Source organism: Triticum aestivum, chromosome 1D, assembly GCF_018294505.1.
Source record: "Triticum aestivum cultivar Chinese Spring chromosome 1D, IWGSC CS RefSeq v2.1, whole genome shotgun sequence".
In the NCBI taxonomy this organism is placed as follows: domain Eukaryota; kingdom Viridiplantae; phylum Streptophyta; class Magnoliopsida; order Poales; family Poaceae; genus Triticum; species Triticum aestivum.
In genome coordinates this window covers 65,886,497-65,902,473 of record NC_057796.1, presented here as the reverse complement: position 1 = coordinate 65,902,473, position 15,977 = coordinate 65,886,497, and the positions used below count along the sequence as shown (strand labels likewise).

The 15,977-nt window shown below is 44.1% G+C and overlaps 1 protein-coding gene across 1 annotated transcript; it reads right to left on the bottom strand.

Moving 5' to 3' along the window:
* Positions 1-14,197: 14,197 nt before the first annotated feature.
* Positions 14,198-15,485, bottom strand: LOC123165370 (peroxidase 47). Its single transcript, XM_044583006.1, has 2 exons — positions 15,229-15,485; positions 14,198-15,076 (listed from the first exon to the last, which is right to left on the bottom strand). The coding sequence occupies exons 1-2, from the start codon at positions 15,427-15,429 to the stop codon at positions 14,291-14,293; spliced, it is 987 nt and encodes a 328-aa protein (XP_044438941.1). The 5' UTR covers positions 15,430-15,485; the 3' UTR covers positions 14,198-14,290.
* Between the last annotated feature and the right edge of the window lie 492 nt (positions 15,486-15,977).

Here is a 15,977-nt window from a genome sequence, read left to right as displayed (position 1 = left end):
GATCGATCGACCTCTTCACCTCGAACTCGCAACAGGACAACGTAGTGTTTTAACTATGTACGCACTTCTTGCAAACTAGCTAGGGATGAAACGCTTCTAAGCTGTGGATCGGATGATTTACTTGTGCTGAACAAGGGCTTGTATTTATACGGCGAATAAGGTAGGCAAATCGATTGTTTATGCGCCTTGTGTACCGTGCAGATGATATTGTACTACAGTACTAATAACTATAAGAAAGATAAGGATTGATATCGATCGAACGTGCACGACAATTATGCACTTAGCGCTCTATCTCTTCTTCAGCCCCGATCAATCGAATTGAATTAACCTGCTGTGAGCTGCCGCCGCCTAAGCTTGGAACGTGTCCAAGCTGTCTGGAATTCCAGCCAGGCATTTCGCATCAACTTGCATACTCAAGTCAACCTCTCTTCTTCCTCTCATATATGCCGGATGTGTTGCACAAACTGATGCATATGGTCGACATCCCAATAATCGTGGAGTTCTATTGCAAATATTTAGTACAGGAGAAAAGAAGACAGATATATCTTTTTTTTTGCGGAATAATTCTTGTATTACTCAATCAAAACACGGTTACAGTCACGCTTAACAGCGTCCAAAACGGCATCTGGTCCTGACCCAAGCCATACAGCAATTCGGCCTTGAGTCCTCCCAAAGTTGGCCAAAACATGACTAGAATTAGTACAACTACGATGGATATGAGTAATACAAGAACTACGTTCGGACATACTATCTTTAATCTCTCTAATAAGAGCCCGTTCGGCAAACCACCGCTCCTTGAAATACCAGGATCTACGGAGCTACTGTTTGCTCGCTCCAACATTTTAATCTATTGCTCGGTCCGCTCCGGGAGCGGAGTCATGGAGCCGGAGGGACTCCGAACAGGCCTTAAGAAAGGCATATTTTGATCTATTTGTATCTCCACTTTTCACCATGTTCACTGCTTCCAAACTGTCGCTTTCAATATAAATTGGTAGACTGCTCCACTGTAGAGCGAGCATGAGTCCCTCCCGGATTGCTAAGATCTCAGCCTCCAAAATATCATCACAAGAAAAAAGGTGTCTACAAGAGCTGAAGATGATGGCACCGGTGTGGTCACGGAGCAGCATACCAGTTCCTCCAACTCCATTCAAAACAGATCCATCTGTATTTAGCTTTACATGCCCAGTGGCCGGGGGTATCCAAGAAACAAGATTAGTGGAAGCATTATTGCATGCGTGAGCTGTAAGAGGGAAACAGTATTGAAGTGGGGCTTTCCCTTTCACATGAACATCACCAGAACGTGTTGCAATGGATTGTAGCGATGATAGGTAGCTTGATAAGAATCTGACAGAGACATCCAAAGGAGGGGCGGGTTTAAAATGCACGAGCTCGTTTCTAACATACCAAATTCGCCAGAAGAGCACCACCAGTCGAACTCGTGTAGACTCATCAACCTCGCAGATATACTGAATAAACCAATCAGGCCCAGTTGACTTGATCGAAGATACATCCGGCAAGAACCATTCAGCAGCCATGGCTCTCCATAGAGCTCTTGCGTTCGTGCATGAACAGATATATCCTTTACTTTCAGATACTCTTATTTCCTTCTTTTTTTTGAGTTGAGCATTCTAATTTCCTTTTTTTAGAAAAAAAAGAGGATCACCCCCGGCCTCTGCATCGAAGCGATGCATGCAGTCGTCTTATTAATCAAAAGATCAAACAAGTATATATTACGATACAAAAACCTCATCAAGAGATAAGTAAAAGGAGAACTCAAAGCCACAACGGGCAAAAAATAGGACTAGATGCCTACACACTTATCCTATTGTTGAATCGTCATCCAAACCGGTTGTAGGTATTCCGTGCTACCGCCTTTCATCGGTTGCACTAATAAGCCATATGCTCCTTGGATTCCACACGGCTGAATAGCGACAACGTACGGATCTAACAAGTAACTTTGTAGATTACCTGCAATTTTTTTAAAATGTTTTGTCTGTTAAAAATCGTATCATTCTGGCAGTTCCAAATGGCCCAAAGTAATGCATACATTCCGACTCGAATATGCGCCGCTAATTTAGGCTCTATCTCGTTTATCCAAGTCCCAAAAGGAATATTAATGTTATCTGGTGGGCCGACGTTAAATGCCACATGCACTGTGCGCCATAGGAGCTTGGCAAGTGGACAGTCAAGAAACAGATGTTGGATTGATTCATCCTGATCACAGAAACAACATCGTTACTACCCTCCCAATTACGTTTTGCTAGGTTGCCCTTAGTCAAGACCACTTCTTTGTGTACGAACCACATAAAAACTTTTATCTTAAGGGCACCTTGGTTTTCCAAATGTGAAGTGACTTTAGGATTGGACCAGTATTTATCAAGTCTGTATAAATAGACTTCACTGAGAATACCCTTGACACCGAAAGTTTCTAGTGTAGTGTATCTGACTTATTAGAAAGGTTGACCTGCAACAACCTGTGCACAAGATGTAGCCATCTATCGGATCGTTCCCCCACAAGTGACCTTTTGAACTGTATGTTACACAGTGGCAATGGGTTGGCTCGCCACAGTGGTCTGGGGCGTGGCGGCGGTGCATGGGCGGGTATGATCTAGGCCTGTCCGGGCCTACCATGGGCATGTCTAGTGAAAACGCATATTGGCGTGCCAGTGGTTTTCCCGTCCCCAGATCCGGCGTTGCGCTGGAAGCTCCGAAGGTGGTTTAGCTTCCTCCAGGTTACGTCTGACGATGGCATGAAGTGGTGCAACGATGGGGCGGGGGTGGTCGCTCTACGTCTTGTGTCGGACTAGGAGACGTTGTTGCATTTGTGTGTCGTAGTTGTCGTGGTTGTTGTGGAGCACATGCGAGACGAAGTTGTTGATGACATTCGGCTCTCCAAGTTGTGTGACATTTCATGTTCCCATGCATGGCTTTGGTTGCGTGTTGATGTCCTTAGGAAGATGCACGTGACCGGCTGTTGCCACACATGCATGCTAGAGATCGGTTGGGAGTTCAGTTTCCAGTGACCTTGGTATGGGTGTACCCCTCCTGGCAACATGGTCTTCTTCAACAAATGGTGGCGGCCACACAAGGTGACTTAACTAGTAGTGCTCTTCGAGTATCGGGTATCGAGGTCCCGGGTGAAAACCCTAGGACCTTCATTGATCTCATCTGGAAATGGTGATGTGTATACTCCACATTTTTTTAGGAAGGCATTGCTTTGGAGATTGCTCTGACGTACTCTCCGAGGTGAAAACTTATGATATGGCCTTCAGTGGTTAGATCTTAAGATGACGGCGCTTGCCCATCATTTTCTTCCAGGAGGCATTACTTCCAGGGAACTTTTCTTGTAATTCGTGTATTGTCAAGGACGGTGAATAGTATTGTTGTTTGTTTGATTTGCATGGTTGGTTGTATCTACTTTCATTGGTTTTTCTTTCTTCTATTTAGCTTTTTGGTTCTATGCATCCCCAATGTCCTGACTAGGTCTTTAAATTTTTGTTATTGCAGACATTGGGTATAATTGGTGCCATCTTAATATTAACATATTTTCTTTTGTTGAAAAAAATACAAAACACTCTGACGCTGGAAAAAAGAACGGATGATTGTCTACATAATTTGGCGCAGATCAACTTGCGCCAAATTATGTAAACAAGTTGGTCTTATAAGCCTATGTTTATGTCATGGTAAGAGGTCATTCCACGTGATTAACTTTTCCCCAGTTGAACCCCAGAAGAAAGAGACATTAGGCAGAGAAGTACCTAGCACCTCCACACGATTCACTTGTGTGATTGTGTCTATCTAGCATGATGTGTAAAAAGATTGAGTAATGCTCCTGGGAGGAGCATTACCAGATATTAATATTCAAATTTATATTCCTCGCTCCACGTCAGTAGTCGATACTTGTATAAGTTCTTTTTTTTTCTTTGGAGGAAATTATGACGGACAAAAACCAGCATGAACATTTGGTTAAATATTTCAAAACAATATCGAAAGGAGGTATTTAAATTAGAATGCAAAAAAGGAAACAAACAAGAGTTACATTTCTAGATTCAGATGGGGAAGTATCACGCCTGATCAAAGAAGATCGGTTTGCGAGCTTTATTTTATATCTTGGTCTACAGTGTAAAATTTGGTATAAGTGTTCCTACTCCTCGAGGGAGCCGCGTCGTGTATATTTATATGGGGCAAACAATGCCTTGCCGTGGCATACAAGAGAGACCAGAGAGAACTCCAATCTGGTTCGGTATAAGAGATAGAGAGAGATACGAGAGAGAGAGATAGAGATAGGTTAAGATTACATGAAGTAAACTACTCAAACTCTAACACCCTCCCTTAATCTAAACTATCCTATGTTGAGATTTCTCTTGAACTCTTCAAAAGACTTGGCCGGCAAAGCTTTGGTGAATCCATCAGCTACTTGATCCTTAGATGGAATGAACCGTATATCCAACTTCTTCTCTGCAACCCTTTCACGCACAAAATGAAAATCAATCTCAATGTGTTTGGTTCTACCATGAAACACTGGATTAGCAGAAAGGTAGGTTGCTCCCAAGTTATCACACCATAGACAAGATATACGAAGTTGCTTGATTCCTAACTCATGAAGCAAAGATTCCACCCAAATAATTTCAGCAGTTGCATTTGCTAGTGATTTGTATTCAGCTTCTGTACTTGACCTTGACACAGTAGCTTGTTTTCTGGCACTCCAAGAAATAAGGTTTGAACCAAAAAATACTGCAAATCCTCCAGTTGACTTTCTGTCATCAACACATCCTGCCCAATCAGCATCAGAGAAAGCACTGACAAGTGTGGAACTAGAACGTCTGAACTGAAGTCCCAAACTCACAGTATGTTTAATGTATCGTACAATCCTTTTGACAGAGGTCCAATGAGTGGAGGTAGGAGCATGTAAATATTGACAAACCTTGTTCACAGCAAATGATATGTCTGGCCGTGTCAAAGTTAAATATTGTAGGGCTCCAACAACACTTCTATATTTTGTGCTCTCCTCTTCATTAAGAGGTTCTCCTTGATATGCTGAAAGTTGTTCTGAAGAAGACAATGGTGTAGGTGAGGGTTTGCAATCCTTCATTCCCATACGAGTTAGAAGTTCAGTGGCATATTTTTCTTGATTCAACACTATGCCATCCTGAGTCTTCTTAACTTCAATGCCTAAGAAGAAATGTAAATCACCAAGATCCTTCAAAGCAAATTCTGAACTCAAATCACGCAAGAGAGCATTTGTGGCATCTTGTGAAGAGCTTGCAACTATAATATCATCCACATATATGAGCACAAAAATTATTGTGTTTGCCTTATTATAAATGAAGAGAGATGTATCTGCCTTGGATGGAATAAACCCAAGATGCTTCAACTGTGAGCTTAGCCTTGAGAACCATGCTCTAGGTGACTGTTTCAGACCATAAAGAGCTTTGTCAAGCTTGCAAACATAATGAGGTGTTTGTTTATTTTCATATCCTGGTGGTTGCCTCATATAGACCTCCTCTTCCAGAACACCATGCAGAAACGCGTTCTGAACATCTAGCTGGCGAAGACTCCATCCCCTGGAAACAACAATGGCTAGCACAAGTCTTATAGTAGCAGCTTTTACAACTGGACTAAAGGTATCATCATAATCAATACCATATCGTTGCTTAAATCCTTTTGCAACTAGACGTGCTTTATATCTATCAATGGAGCCATCTGCTTTTCTTTTAATTCTATAGACCCACTTGCAGTCAATAATATTTTTACCTCTCTGACTTGGCACCAAGTGCCATGTTTTATTTTTCATGAGTGCATCATACTCTTCACCATAGCCTTTCTCCATTTAGGATCTTCAAGTGCATCACTCAACCTTGCTGGTTCACCTGAAACACATAACATTCCATATGGTATAGTGCCATCCCTTCTTATTTTAGGATTTCTAATACCTTTTTGTAGCCGGGTCATGATCCTTGAAGTAGTAGCAGGCTGTTCTTGTTGTTGCACAGGAGATTGCATAGACTGGCTGGTGGCAGAAGATCCTGGCGACCCATCCATGTGCGCAGACTGGGCTGATGTACTGGATCCAGTAGACCCCGGTGTGGCTTGACCAGAACTAGCGACGACCGAGTCCACAGAGTAATCCGGAGTAGAGAATCCCGAGCCTGGCGCTCCTGTCCCCTGCATGTGCGCGCTGGACGAGGGAGATCCCGTGTCTTCTCCTGTCCCTTGCATGTGCGCTGACGTGGCAGATGCGGAGCGGGCAGGGGACGGCTGATTCCTCTGCCGGCTGACAAGCGCGTGATCCCGCGCAGATCTCCTCCCGTGATCCAAGGCGGATCGGCGGACAGGCGTGGCAGGCGCCGCCGCATCCTCCTCGTGCTCCACGCCTGCTGCTTCTCCCTCATACACATCAAATATAGCATTGTTTTGTACCGGATTTTGATCATCTTGACCGTTTTGAACGCCGTTTTCTTCATGCACCTGCACAGGCATATTACCAGGAGTAGAACTAGAAGAAATATTAGCACATTGGTTAGAACAATTGTTATCACCCCCTTGATCAAACTCCGGAAGTAGTAGAATTTCTTTTCGAAGAAGGGCACCGGCATTTGGATGAAGAGACTTGAAAGGAAAAACAGATTCATCGAAGACAACATCCCTAGATATATAGACTCTGCCAGTAGAGACATCAAGACATTTGACTCCTTTGTGTATAGGACTATAACCCAAGAAAACACATTGTTTGGAACGAAATGCAAGTTTGTGTATGTTGTATGGTCGAAGATTCGGCCAACATGCACAACCAAATATGCGGAGAGATGTGTAATCAGGAGTAATACCAAAAAGACGAGTGATAGGATTTTCAAATTTGATGACTTTACTAGGGCGAATATTGATGAGATATGTTGCAGCGAGAAAGGCTCATCCCAGAATTTGAGAGGCATAGATGCATGAGCTAGCAATGCTAGTCCTACTTCAACAATGTGGCGATGCTTTCGTTCAGCGGAACCGTTCTGTTGGTGAGCATGGGGACAAGATACATGATGAGAAATTCCAATTTTTTGAAAAAAGGAATTAAGTTTCTCATACTCACCTCCCCAGTCTGTTTGCATGGCAAGAATTTTAGAGTTCAGTTGACGTTCAACAAGACTTTGAAAGTTGCTAAAAACTTGAAAGACATCGGATCGCTTCTTTGAGCAAATAAATCCAAGTAAACTTGCTATAGTCATCAATAAAGCTTACATAATAGGAAAATCTACCGACTGAAGTGGGGGCTGGTCCCCAAACATCTGAAAAAATAAGTTGTAACGGAGCAGTAGATACACTAGTAGAGATGGGATATGGTAATTGATGACTTTTTGCTTGTTGACACGCATCACAAACTGACTCAATACTAGACACAAAAGGAAGTTTATTCTTGCTAATGACATGCTGAACTATAACTGAAGATGGATGACCCAAGCGTCGATGCCACTTTTCTGAAGATGGTTTGGTGACACTCCAAGCTTGTTTATTTGACTCTGACGTAGAAGAAGATGATGTGATTGGATAGAGACCTCCCTCGCATCTTCCTCTAAGGATGACTCTCCTCGTTGCCAAATCCTTAATCACAAAAGAGTAAGGGTAGAATATGATGAGAACATTATTGTCACGTGTAAAACGATGAACGGAGACAAGATTTTTTGATGCATGAGGGATATGTAAGACATTGTTGAGACGAAAATTTTTCTGAGGGGTTTTAACAATTGAGTTACCAATGTGAGTAATATCCATACCAGCTCCGCTTGCCGTGTGAACTTGGTCACCTCCGTGGTATTTCTCCCGCATTGTCAACTTATCAAGCTCTCCTGTGATATGTTCGGTGGCACCCGAATCTGCATACCAATTAGTGTCGATGCCATACGAGTTGGTGACGAGGTTAACCTTCTTCCTTTCCTGATGATCTTCCTTGTACCGATCCCAGCAGTCCCTGGCGCCACCAGCATGGTATTTGTAACATATCTGGCACTCGGGGTAATCCTCCTCATGCTGCTGCTGATACTGATGTGGTGGTGGCTGGCGTTGACGCTGCTGGTAGCCGCTGTTCCCACCGGTGCGAACAGGAGGAGAGGGAGCACGGTCAGAGCGACCACGCCCTCTTCGTCCGCGGCTTCCTCTGCCCCGAGACTGGCCACGCCCCCTGTACATGGCATTGGCTGAAGAACGAAAGCCTGGTCCATCGCCAAGCATCTCCATCCTCTGATCGAAAGCGGAAATCTGCGAGAAAAGATCATCAACAGAGATGGAATTCTTGATGGCGCCAACTGCTGCAACGACGGGATCGTAATCCCGATCGAGTCCGGCGAGGATATAGTCCACCATCTCTCCATCTGTCACCGGACGACCTGCTGCCGCAAGCTCGTCTCCGAGGCTCTTCATCTTGGTGATGAAAGCATTGCTGGACATGTTGCCCTTCTTGGTGTTGGAGATGGCGATCCTCAGGTTTGTTATTCGCGATTGCGACTGCGCAGCAAATATCGTGGTAAGGGCGGTCCATAGATCAAGGGTACTTTCCTTACCGATAACTTGCACGAGGATTTCTGGAGTGAGCGAATTCAGCAGATAACTTAGGACCTGCTGATCTTTGGCAATCCATGGACCATACAGTGGATTCGGCTCGATGGCCGTGGTCTTGTCCGCCTTGGCGACCTCCACTGTTTTCGGCGGCGCTGCATCGCTGCCGTCGAGAAGACCGGTCACCTGCGCGCCTCGCAGAGCCGGCAGAACTTGCGCCTTCCATAGGAGGTAGTTCCCCCTCGCGAGCTTCTCTGTTGGTGGAGCGCCGAGGTTGAGGCCGACGGCGCTGGAGCTCATGATGATGGCGATGGAAGGGCGCTAGGGTTCTGGTTTTTTTTGTGTTGCTAGATGATAGGGAAGAGGCTAGCTCTGTATACCATGTAAGAATTTGGTATAAGTGTTCCTACTCCTCGAGGGAGCCGCGTCGTGTATATTTATATGGGGCAAACAATGCCTAGCCGTGGCGTACAAGAGAGACCAGAGAGAACTCCAATCTGGTTCGGTATAAGAGATAGAGAGAGATACGAGAGAGAGAGAGAGAGAGATAGAGATAGGTTAAGATTACATGAAGTAAACTACTCAAACTCTAACATACAGGAGAACATCATATCTCAGAAATTCCGCCTCATCACATATGACTTTAGAGTTTCAATGCTGCAAACCCGCAAAAAAAAAGACTTTAGAGTTTTGACTATGCCTTAACGCAGAAGATTTGAGAGGTTCGTCGCTTCCAAATATTCCACGTAACTGCCATCTCTACTCCTAATGTCCGAGTTGGTTGAATAGTATCCACGGTTTATTTTCGTCCCATCACTTTCAACCGTTTTATTTCACTGGGTTTTTTCGTCCCATCCCCCACCTCACCGGTTTAGTTTCGCATCACCCTCTCACACGACGAAAAAAATCTGAACGGATCAGAACTTTCCATACTAACGCAAGTTATTTAGTAATATCTTTATGTGAAAGAATCAATCACGATCAATCTCTAAAGATCAAATCTAAATTAATTACCTTAAATCGCTCAATCACATTAATTAGGAAACAAATAACCAATTTTAAGAAATCTCATTATTAAAGTATTTATGTACCTATAATTTGTAATGGAATATTATCTCATTATTAAAGTACTTATGTACCTAATTAATTTGTAATCGAATATTATCCAATGGCAGCAACAACAAAAATGCGGACGCCTCATCTCACTTCCGTCGTCCTGCCCTACCACTCGGAGAGTCCGAGCGCCCCCGCCACCACGTAGCCTCGTGCACTACCCCATCCCGGATTCCTCCCTCTCCCTCACTCTCTGTCTCTCGTGCATGCTCACGCAGGGGATGGGCCGCTCGGCCGCTCCCCGCAGGCTGCCATCATCCTCCTTGGCATCGTATCGTCAGCACCTTCGCTAGGTATCGAGGGTTCCAAGAGCTCGGTCTGATCCGGCGTTGTCCAGTTAAGAGTCGTGGCCGCTTTGCCTCTGCCACATCGAGCATCTCTGTGGCCATGCATGGCCGCGCAGATCGTGTAGACCGCCGTCGATGGTGGCCTCTCTATCACTATGGCGCACTGATTCCCATGTATCCGCCGCATCTGAGGACCTCCTCTGGCAAGGACACATGAGTCAACTCATTGTTGAGGACGGACGGCCGGTGCCACGAGGTGAGAGCTGCCTCATCCTGTAAGGAGGTGGGCGACGTTGCCGCCATTCGTCACGAACCGACATGGATGCCGCTTCCGCTGTGTTGGCATGCTTCTCCTGGATCGACAACGAATATCAGCTCTGCCGAGGTCAGGCTTTCTAAATTCTAATAAACTTTTCTCAATTAGATAGGCTTATTAGATTGTCCAATGAACATAGCATGGATTAGTGATGTACATCAGGTTTATGGGCGACGATGGTTTATATCTGCTGGATTCCTATAATCGCTTACCTGCAGACCTTGCGCTATATTTTACACCAAGCACGCAAGCTAGAAGTGGATGAGAATTTCTGCATGATCCTCGGATTCCTTGAGATTGCACTGACGTACGTACTCTCCATGGTAATGAAGGAGAGAACATCGTTTAATTAATAGTAACAAGACACGATCATCAACTGTGAAAAATAGCAAGTGTAAGTATATATGCACCGCTTTGCTAGCTCCAATAAATCTATTGATTACTCATGCTGCTTCAATTGGGTTGTTACGAAAACATGAAAAGTACTTTTAAATTATTCCAAGTTGTATGACACCCAATAAATATATTGATTGGTCATGCTGCTTCAGTTGGGCTGTTGTCGACGTTGACATTGAAAATTCTACTGCCACCGTTCGTACCCAAGTCTGCATCAGATGATCAGAATACTAACTATTGTAGGTGATGCTCTTTCTTCCCATTTTTCACTTTTCATTAGGGCCTTATATAAGGTTGATTGACTGCCGGTATGCTTGCTCTGGTCCCGAGAAAGAGGATGAATAGAGAATGATGATCGATTGCTGCTACTGCACTGTATATCTTGTGAATTGGCAAGTAGTACAGAGTACAAACTGTATAATGCTTGCCTCGAAATAAAAGATTGTACAACCGATACAATTTGTCATATATAAATTATGCTCTTTCGTGCCAAATTTTATTGCCGCTATTTGCAGATGAAGTGGATACTACCAATGTGTTATTGTACGATAATGTGGGCATACGATAAAAAAGAAAGTATCAGAGTAGTAACCATATTGCGGACATTTTTGTTGCTTACCACCAATCGTTGGGCTTCTCTGTTAGCAAGAAGTCAATTTGTCAGTGGAGACATGGCGGCAAGGATGCAGTATTTCAACTTTGAGGTTATTTAAGCTTCTGGATTTCAGATTATAGTTGCCATCAGCAAACAGGTATGCTCTTGTACTAATGTCTGTCAGTTATCTTTAATCTGTAGAACTTTGTAATTAAATTTGTTTGATATTCTGATTTGGACAATTGGATTTAGGAAGAACCCACTTTGATTACTTTTCACCATTGGATTTATGTCGTATTGCCATAGGACCATACTAGAAGACCACAGTGGAGACAGACTAGGTCTCGTCGCCCTCCTCTGACCCTTCTGCCTCAAGACCATTGCTTGTCTTATGCATCAACGTGTTTATAATTTTTTATTTGCCGATTACATGGAGTGGCAAGGATGAATTTACAATGAAGTTTCACATTTATTTATTTATTTTATGCATATAATTAATAATGTTTTCGGTTTTATAACCCATGATAAGAACGGTCAAATTATAACCCATAATCATATAAGAACCGGGACATACCTCTGTGATTGTGAATACATTCTTCTTCATTAAATGCCAAAAGTCGCACTTTGTGATCTTCAGTAAGTAAGTAGTTCCCGGTCAGTACACCATGGCAGTTATCATGTTGAAAATTGTTAACATTTTTGTTCGCACATTAATATTGAACATTACCTACACAAAGCTTGTCCAAATTTTTGTACAGAATGGTATGTCCTTTCTCTCTACCATTCCCTTTTCCGCAGAACAGGGCTACTAGGTTTCACACCCTCCCTTATCCCATCATGCCTTCGTCCTGTGCTCCTGGGTTCCACCCCATGGCGATACAGACCATTATAGGTAATGCGGAATTTCCTTGCGGTTAGTAATGGGTGCGACAAGGCGTAAAAAAGAAAAAAAGAGTAATGGGTGCGGCAACTACCTTTGAGGTTTACCATTCTCCGGTCTACACATATGGCATTTGCTAATTAACTGTATTCCTTTTCTTCCTTGAATAGTGCTCGTGAGAACTGTTTCATTTTTAAAGCAGACAATATGCCATCTTTCGCAGTACATGAGGACCATTTCATTGATTTCCTAAAGTTGAAAATAAAAACATCAAATGATGGTAAAGCGAGAAGATAAAGTTAGGGATTTGACAATAATACTAGAGTAAGGGCGGATGAAGAGATAGAGGTAAGTTTTGGTCCCATAGAGAAAAGACCCCACTCGAGTGCCGCTCCTGGCGGCACCAGGGCGCCAAACCTAGCCGCCAAAGGATAGGCCAAATCAAGCGGCCTACCGCCACTGCCGCTGGCGCTTGCGTGGCGGCGGCGGGGCACCCATACGTCGTTCTGACAATGGTGCTGGGAGCTCGCGGCGGCGGCCCGGAGCAGGAGGAGGGGCGAGCCCGTTGGTCGGCGCCGGGCCTTCCTCCTCCGGCGAGGCGGCCGCGCACTACCAGGCACCGGAGGCGGCCAAGAACCCGATGAAGCCGAGCTCTGTTTCACCACGCGGGTACGAACACCAGGTGTTCGTTGAAATGCCTAAGAGAGAAAGAGGATGAGGAAGAAGAAGGTAGATGCTGACATGTGGGACCCACCTATAATAACCGTCAATCTAACTGTCGAAATAAACAGAGTTGACTTTTCCGCCACGTCAGCTCTGACACGCGGGTCCCGCATGTCATAAACAGGTTTAAAATCATAAAACGGTCATCAACTCAACTTGGTAGTTTTTTTCCACAAAATTAGTACTAATCTGGAGTTTTCGGTCACTTTTTAAAATGTGGTAGTTCTGTGGGACGGTGACGTGAAATGTGGTAGTTTTTTGTCAAATACTCTGATGTAGTTATATGAACAGTTGTAGTGAGGTCTAGTTTTGTAATCAATAACTATCTACGAGTATTCTTTCCATATTCATTAAGTTTTCAATAGCTGCAGTTTCCTGTTGCAGATTAAGCAAGAGGAAACCATTTTTACAGAGAATATTGTGTACTCTGGAGTGTCGGGTAATAATCAATTGTAATGGAACTTTGTGCACATATCGTACTATTGTGCAATGGAATGGCACAACTAAGTTGCTCACAAGGGTCTGATTTTGTTCTTGGTTTGTCACTAACGAAAATTGAAGAGAAATATGATCTACAAATTTGCTCAAATAATTAAGAAGCAAGGCATATGTTGTCAGTAAGCACTTGAATTATCGCATGATATTTCAATTCACTTTGCATCAATTGAGAAGCATAAAGTCCCGCTGCAACCCGCGGGGTATTATCTAGTATGAACAGTCGTAGTGAGGTCTAGTTTTGTAGTCAATAATTAACTATCTATGAGTATTCCGACAAACGCACATAATGTTATCGGTAATGACAAACCAAGAACACAATATTTTGTTCTTGGTAATGATAACTCTTATGGTACATGATCATAACTCCCAACCTATAAAAATGATTAAAATGTTTCAAAAAAAGGTTTTATTTTTCATGCCTGTGCGAATAGGTTGGCAACTTGTATATTGCAGCTGGGTAATTCTTTACCCGAAATAAAATCATCAGAATATATCAATATTGAGTATACTTTTGAAAGTCTGTCGTGACACATTTAGTGGTGAAAACAAATCTTTAATTGGACCGATGATTTGAGCTATCAAAACATTTTGAATTTTTGAAAGTTCTCCAAATAGTCCAGTCAATTAGTTAATTGTCATGGTTATTTTTTTAGAGCAATTGTCATGGTTATTGCGGTAGGATAACTGCGTGGACGATTACAAAACCACACCTATTCGGAGACATGTATACAAAATTTACAAATAAGTAAGTCAAACCAAAGGAAATAAACACCGGTCCACATGTTTTTTTCACAATAATATACTGCCGACATAATAATATATAAGTTTTTTAGAAAAGGATAATAATATATAAATAATAATCAATAAATATATAATGAATAAACGCGAGCATGTTTTGTCTCGTTCCAAATTTTGGCGAGGAGCGTCTAGTCGTGGCGCCTCTAGTTGGTCTTACTGCACACCTCCCTGATCTCGATCTTGGAAGGGTCGCTCGTGGCGGGGAGCTTGCTGAGCTTTTCCATGGAGTTGCCGAACTCTATGTACCACGTGTCGGCTTTATCCTTATAGCCGGTCACCTTGGCCTTGGCGCCCTCCCACAGCACCCTGTCGGATGGGAAAAGCGCCATCTTCTGGCTGATGGCGTTGTAGAAGCTGTTGTCCAGGACGCCCTTCGCCTCCATTCTCTCCTTGTTGTTGTCCATGTAACCGGAGGCCGCGCCGAAGTCGCGGACGTTGTTCTTGATCACGTCCGTACCATTACTCAGTTCGACCGCGACGGCCTTTTGGTACGATACGGGGGTATCAAGAGTATTGACGTCGACGAACATTCTGTGAGCGACGCCTATCGCGTGCGCGCCGGAGAGGGCGATGACATCGTCCGTGCTCAAGCTCTTGTTCCGGAAGCTTTCTTTGAGCTGGTCGAAGGTGAAGCTGGGGGTTGGAAGGAATTTTGCCGGGTCCTCTGATCTGGAGATGACGCCGTCCATGCGGCCCGGTCCGGTGACGTTGTAGGCGATTTTGCCCTTGCTCAGCAGGTAGACCGCCTCGCGCGCCGCGTAGATGACGGCGTCGGTGCAGGTGATGTTGTATTTGGTCCCGAGGTTCTTCTTGATGTTCTGGATCACCTCTAAGCCACGGAGGCCGCCGTTGAAGGCCGACGTCATCTCCGTCTTCCCATCGGTGCCGTTGATGCGCGAGGTCTCCAGCAGCACGGATCCATCGCAACCCTAATATATGGTGATGTTGTGGCTCAGCTTACGGTAACAAAAATGATTTTCAAATAACAAAGGTGGTATACTGAATCGTTTTAACACAGGAAAAAAAAAACTGAATTTGAAAGCAAGGCCCCTGCAATAATGCCAAAAGTATCTTCACTCACATTGACAAAGCAGTCGTGGAACAAGAGCCGGATAAGGCCGGGACGGAGGTCGGGGAAGGCCTTCACTTCATTCCTCACAGCTTCCTGCATCTCTGTGGTGTAGCTGCCGGCAGCCACCTCCGACTTCACCTGCACGGAGAGGAAGACGACAACGGCCATGGCCACGAGCACCAAGAGAGACAGCTCGTTACGCTTTGCCATGATCCACCTCTTCAGGGGCTAGCTACCTATGTCAGCTCCTGCAAGCTGGGAATGAAATGCTTCTCAGCTGTGGATGATTTAGTTGTGGTGAACGGGTGTATTTATATACGGCTAAATGACGTAAGCACGGCAGTTATTTATGCGCCTTGCGATCCGTGCTGCTGATAAATAACTGGGTTACGGATCAAGATATAGATCGGTCGAACGTGCACGGCAATTATGCACTTAGTGCTAATCTTCTTCAGCCCCGATCAATCGAATTGAATTAACGTGGTCGTCTCAATGTGTCCAAGCTGTCTGGAATTCCAGCCAGGCATTTCGCATCAACTTGCATAGTTGCATACTTATGTCAACCTCTCTTGTTTCTCCAATTTACGCGCGCTGGATGTTTATCATCCAAGCTGATGCACATGGTCGACATCCCAATAATCATGGAGTCCTATTGCAAAAGTTTAGTTCAGGCGAAAATAAGACAAATATATCGAGGCCAGGCATCTGAAGGAAGTTGGAGCTATGATATCCTTTTTTTTATGAGAAGATGAAGAGTC

Coding starts and splice junctions, on each gene's coding strand:
- LOC123165370 (XM_044583006.1), bottom strand. CDS start 15,429: ATGGCAAAGCGTAACGAGCTGTCTCTCTTGGTGCTCGTGGCCATGGCC. Junction 15,077..15,228: donor TCCACGACTGCTTTGTCAAT/GTGAGTGAAGAT, acceptor ACCATATATTAG/GGTTGCGATGGATCCGTGCT.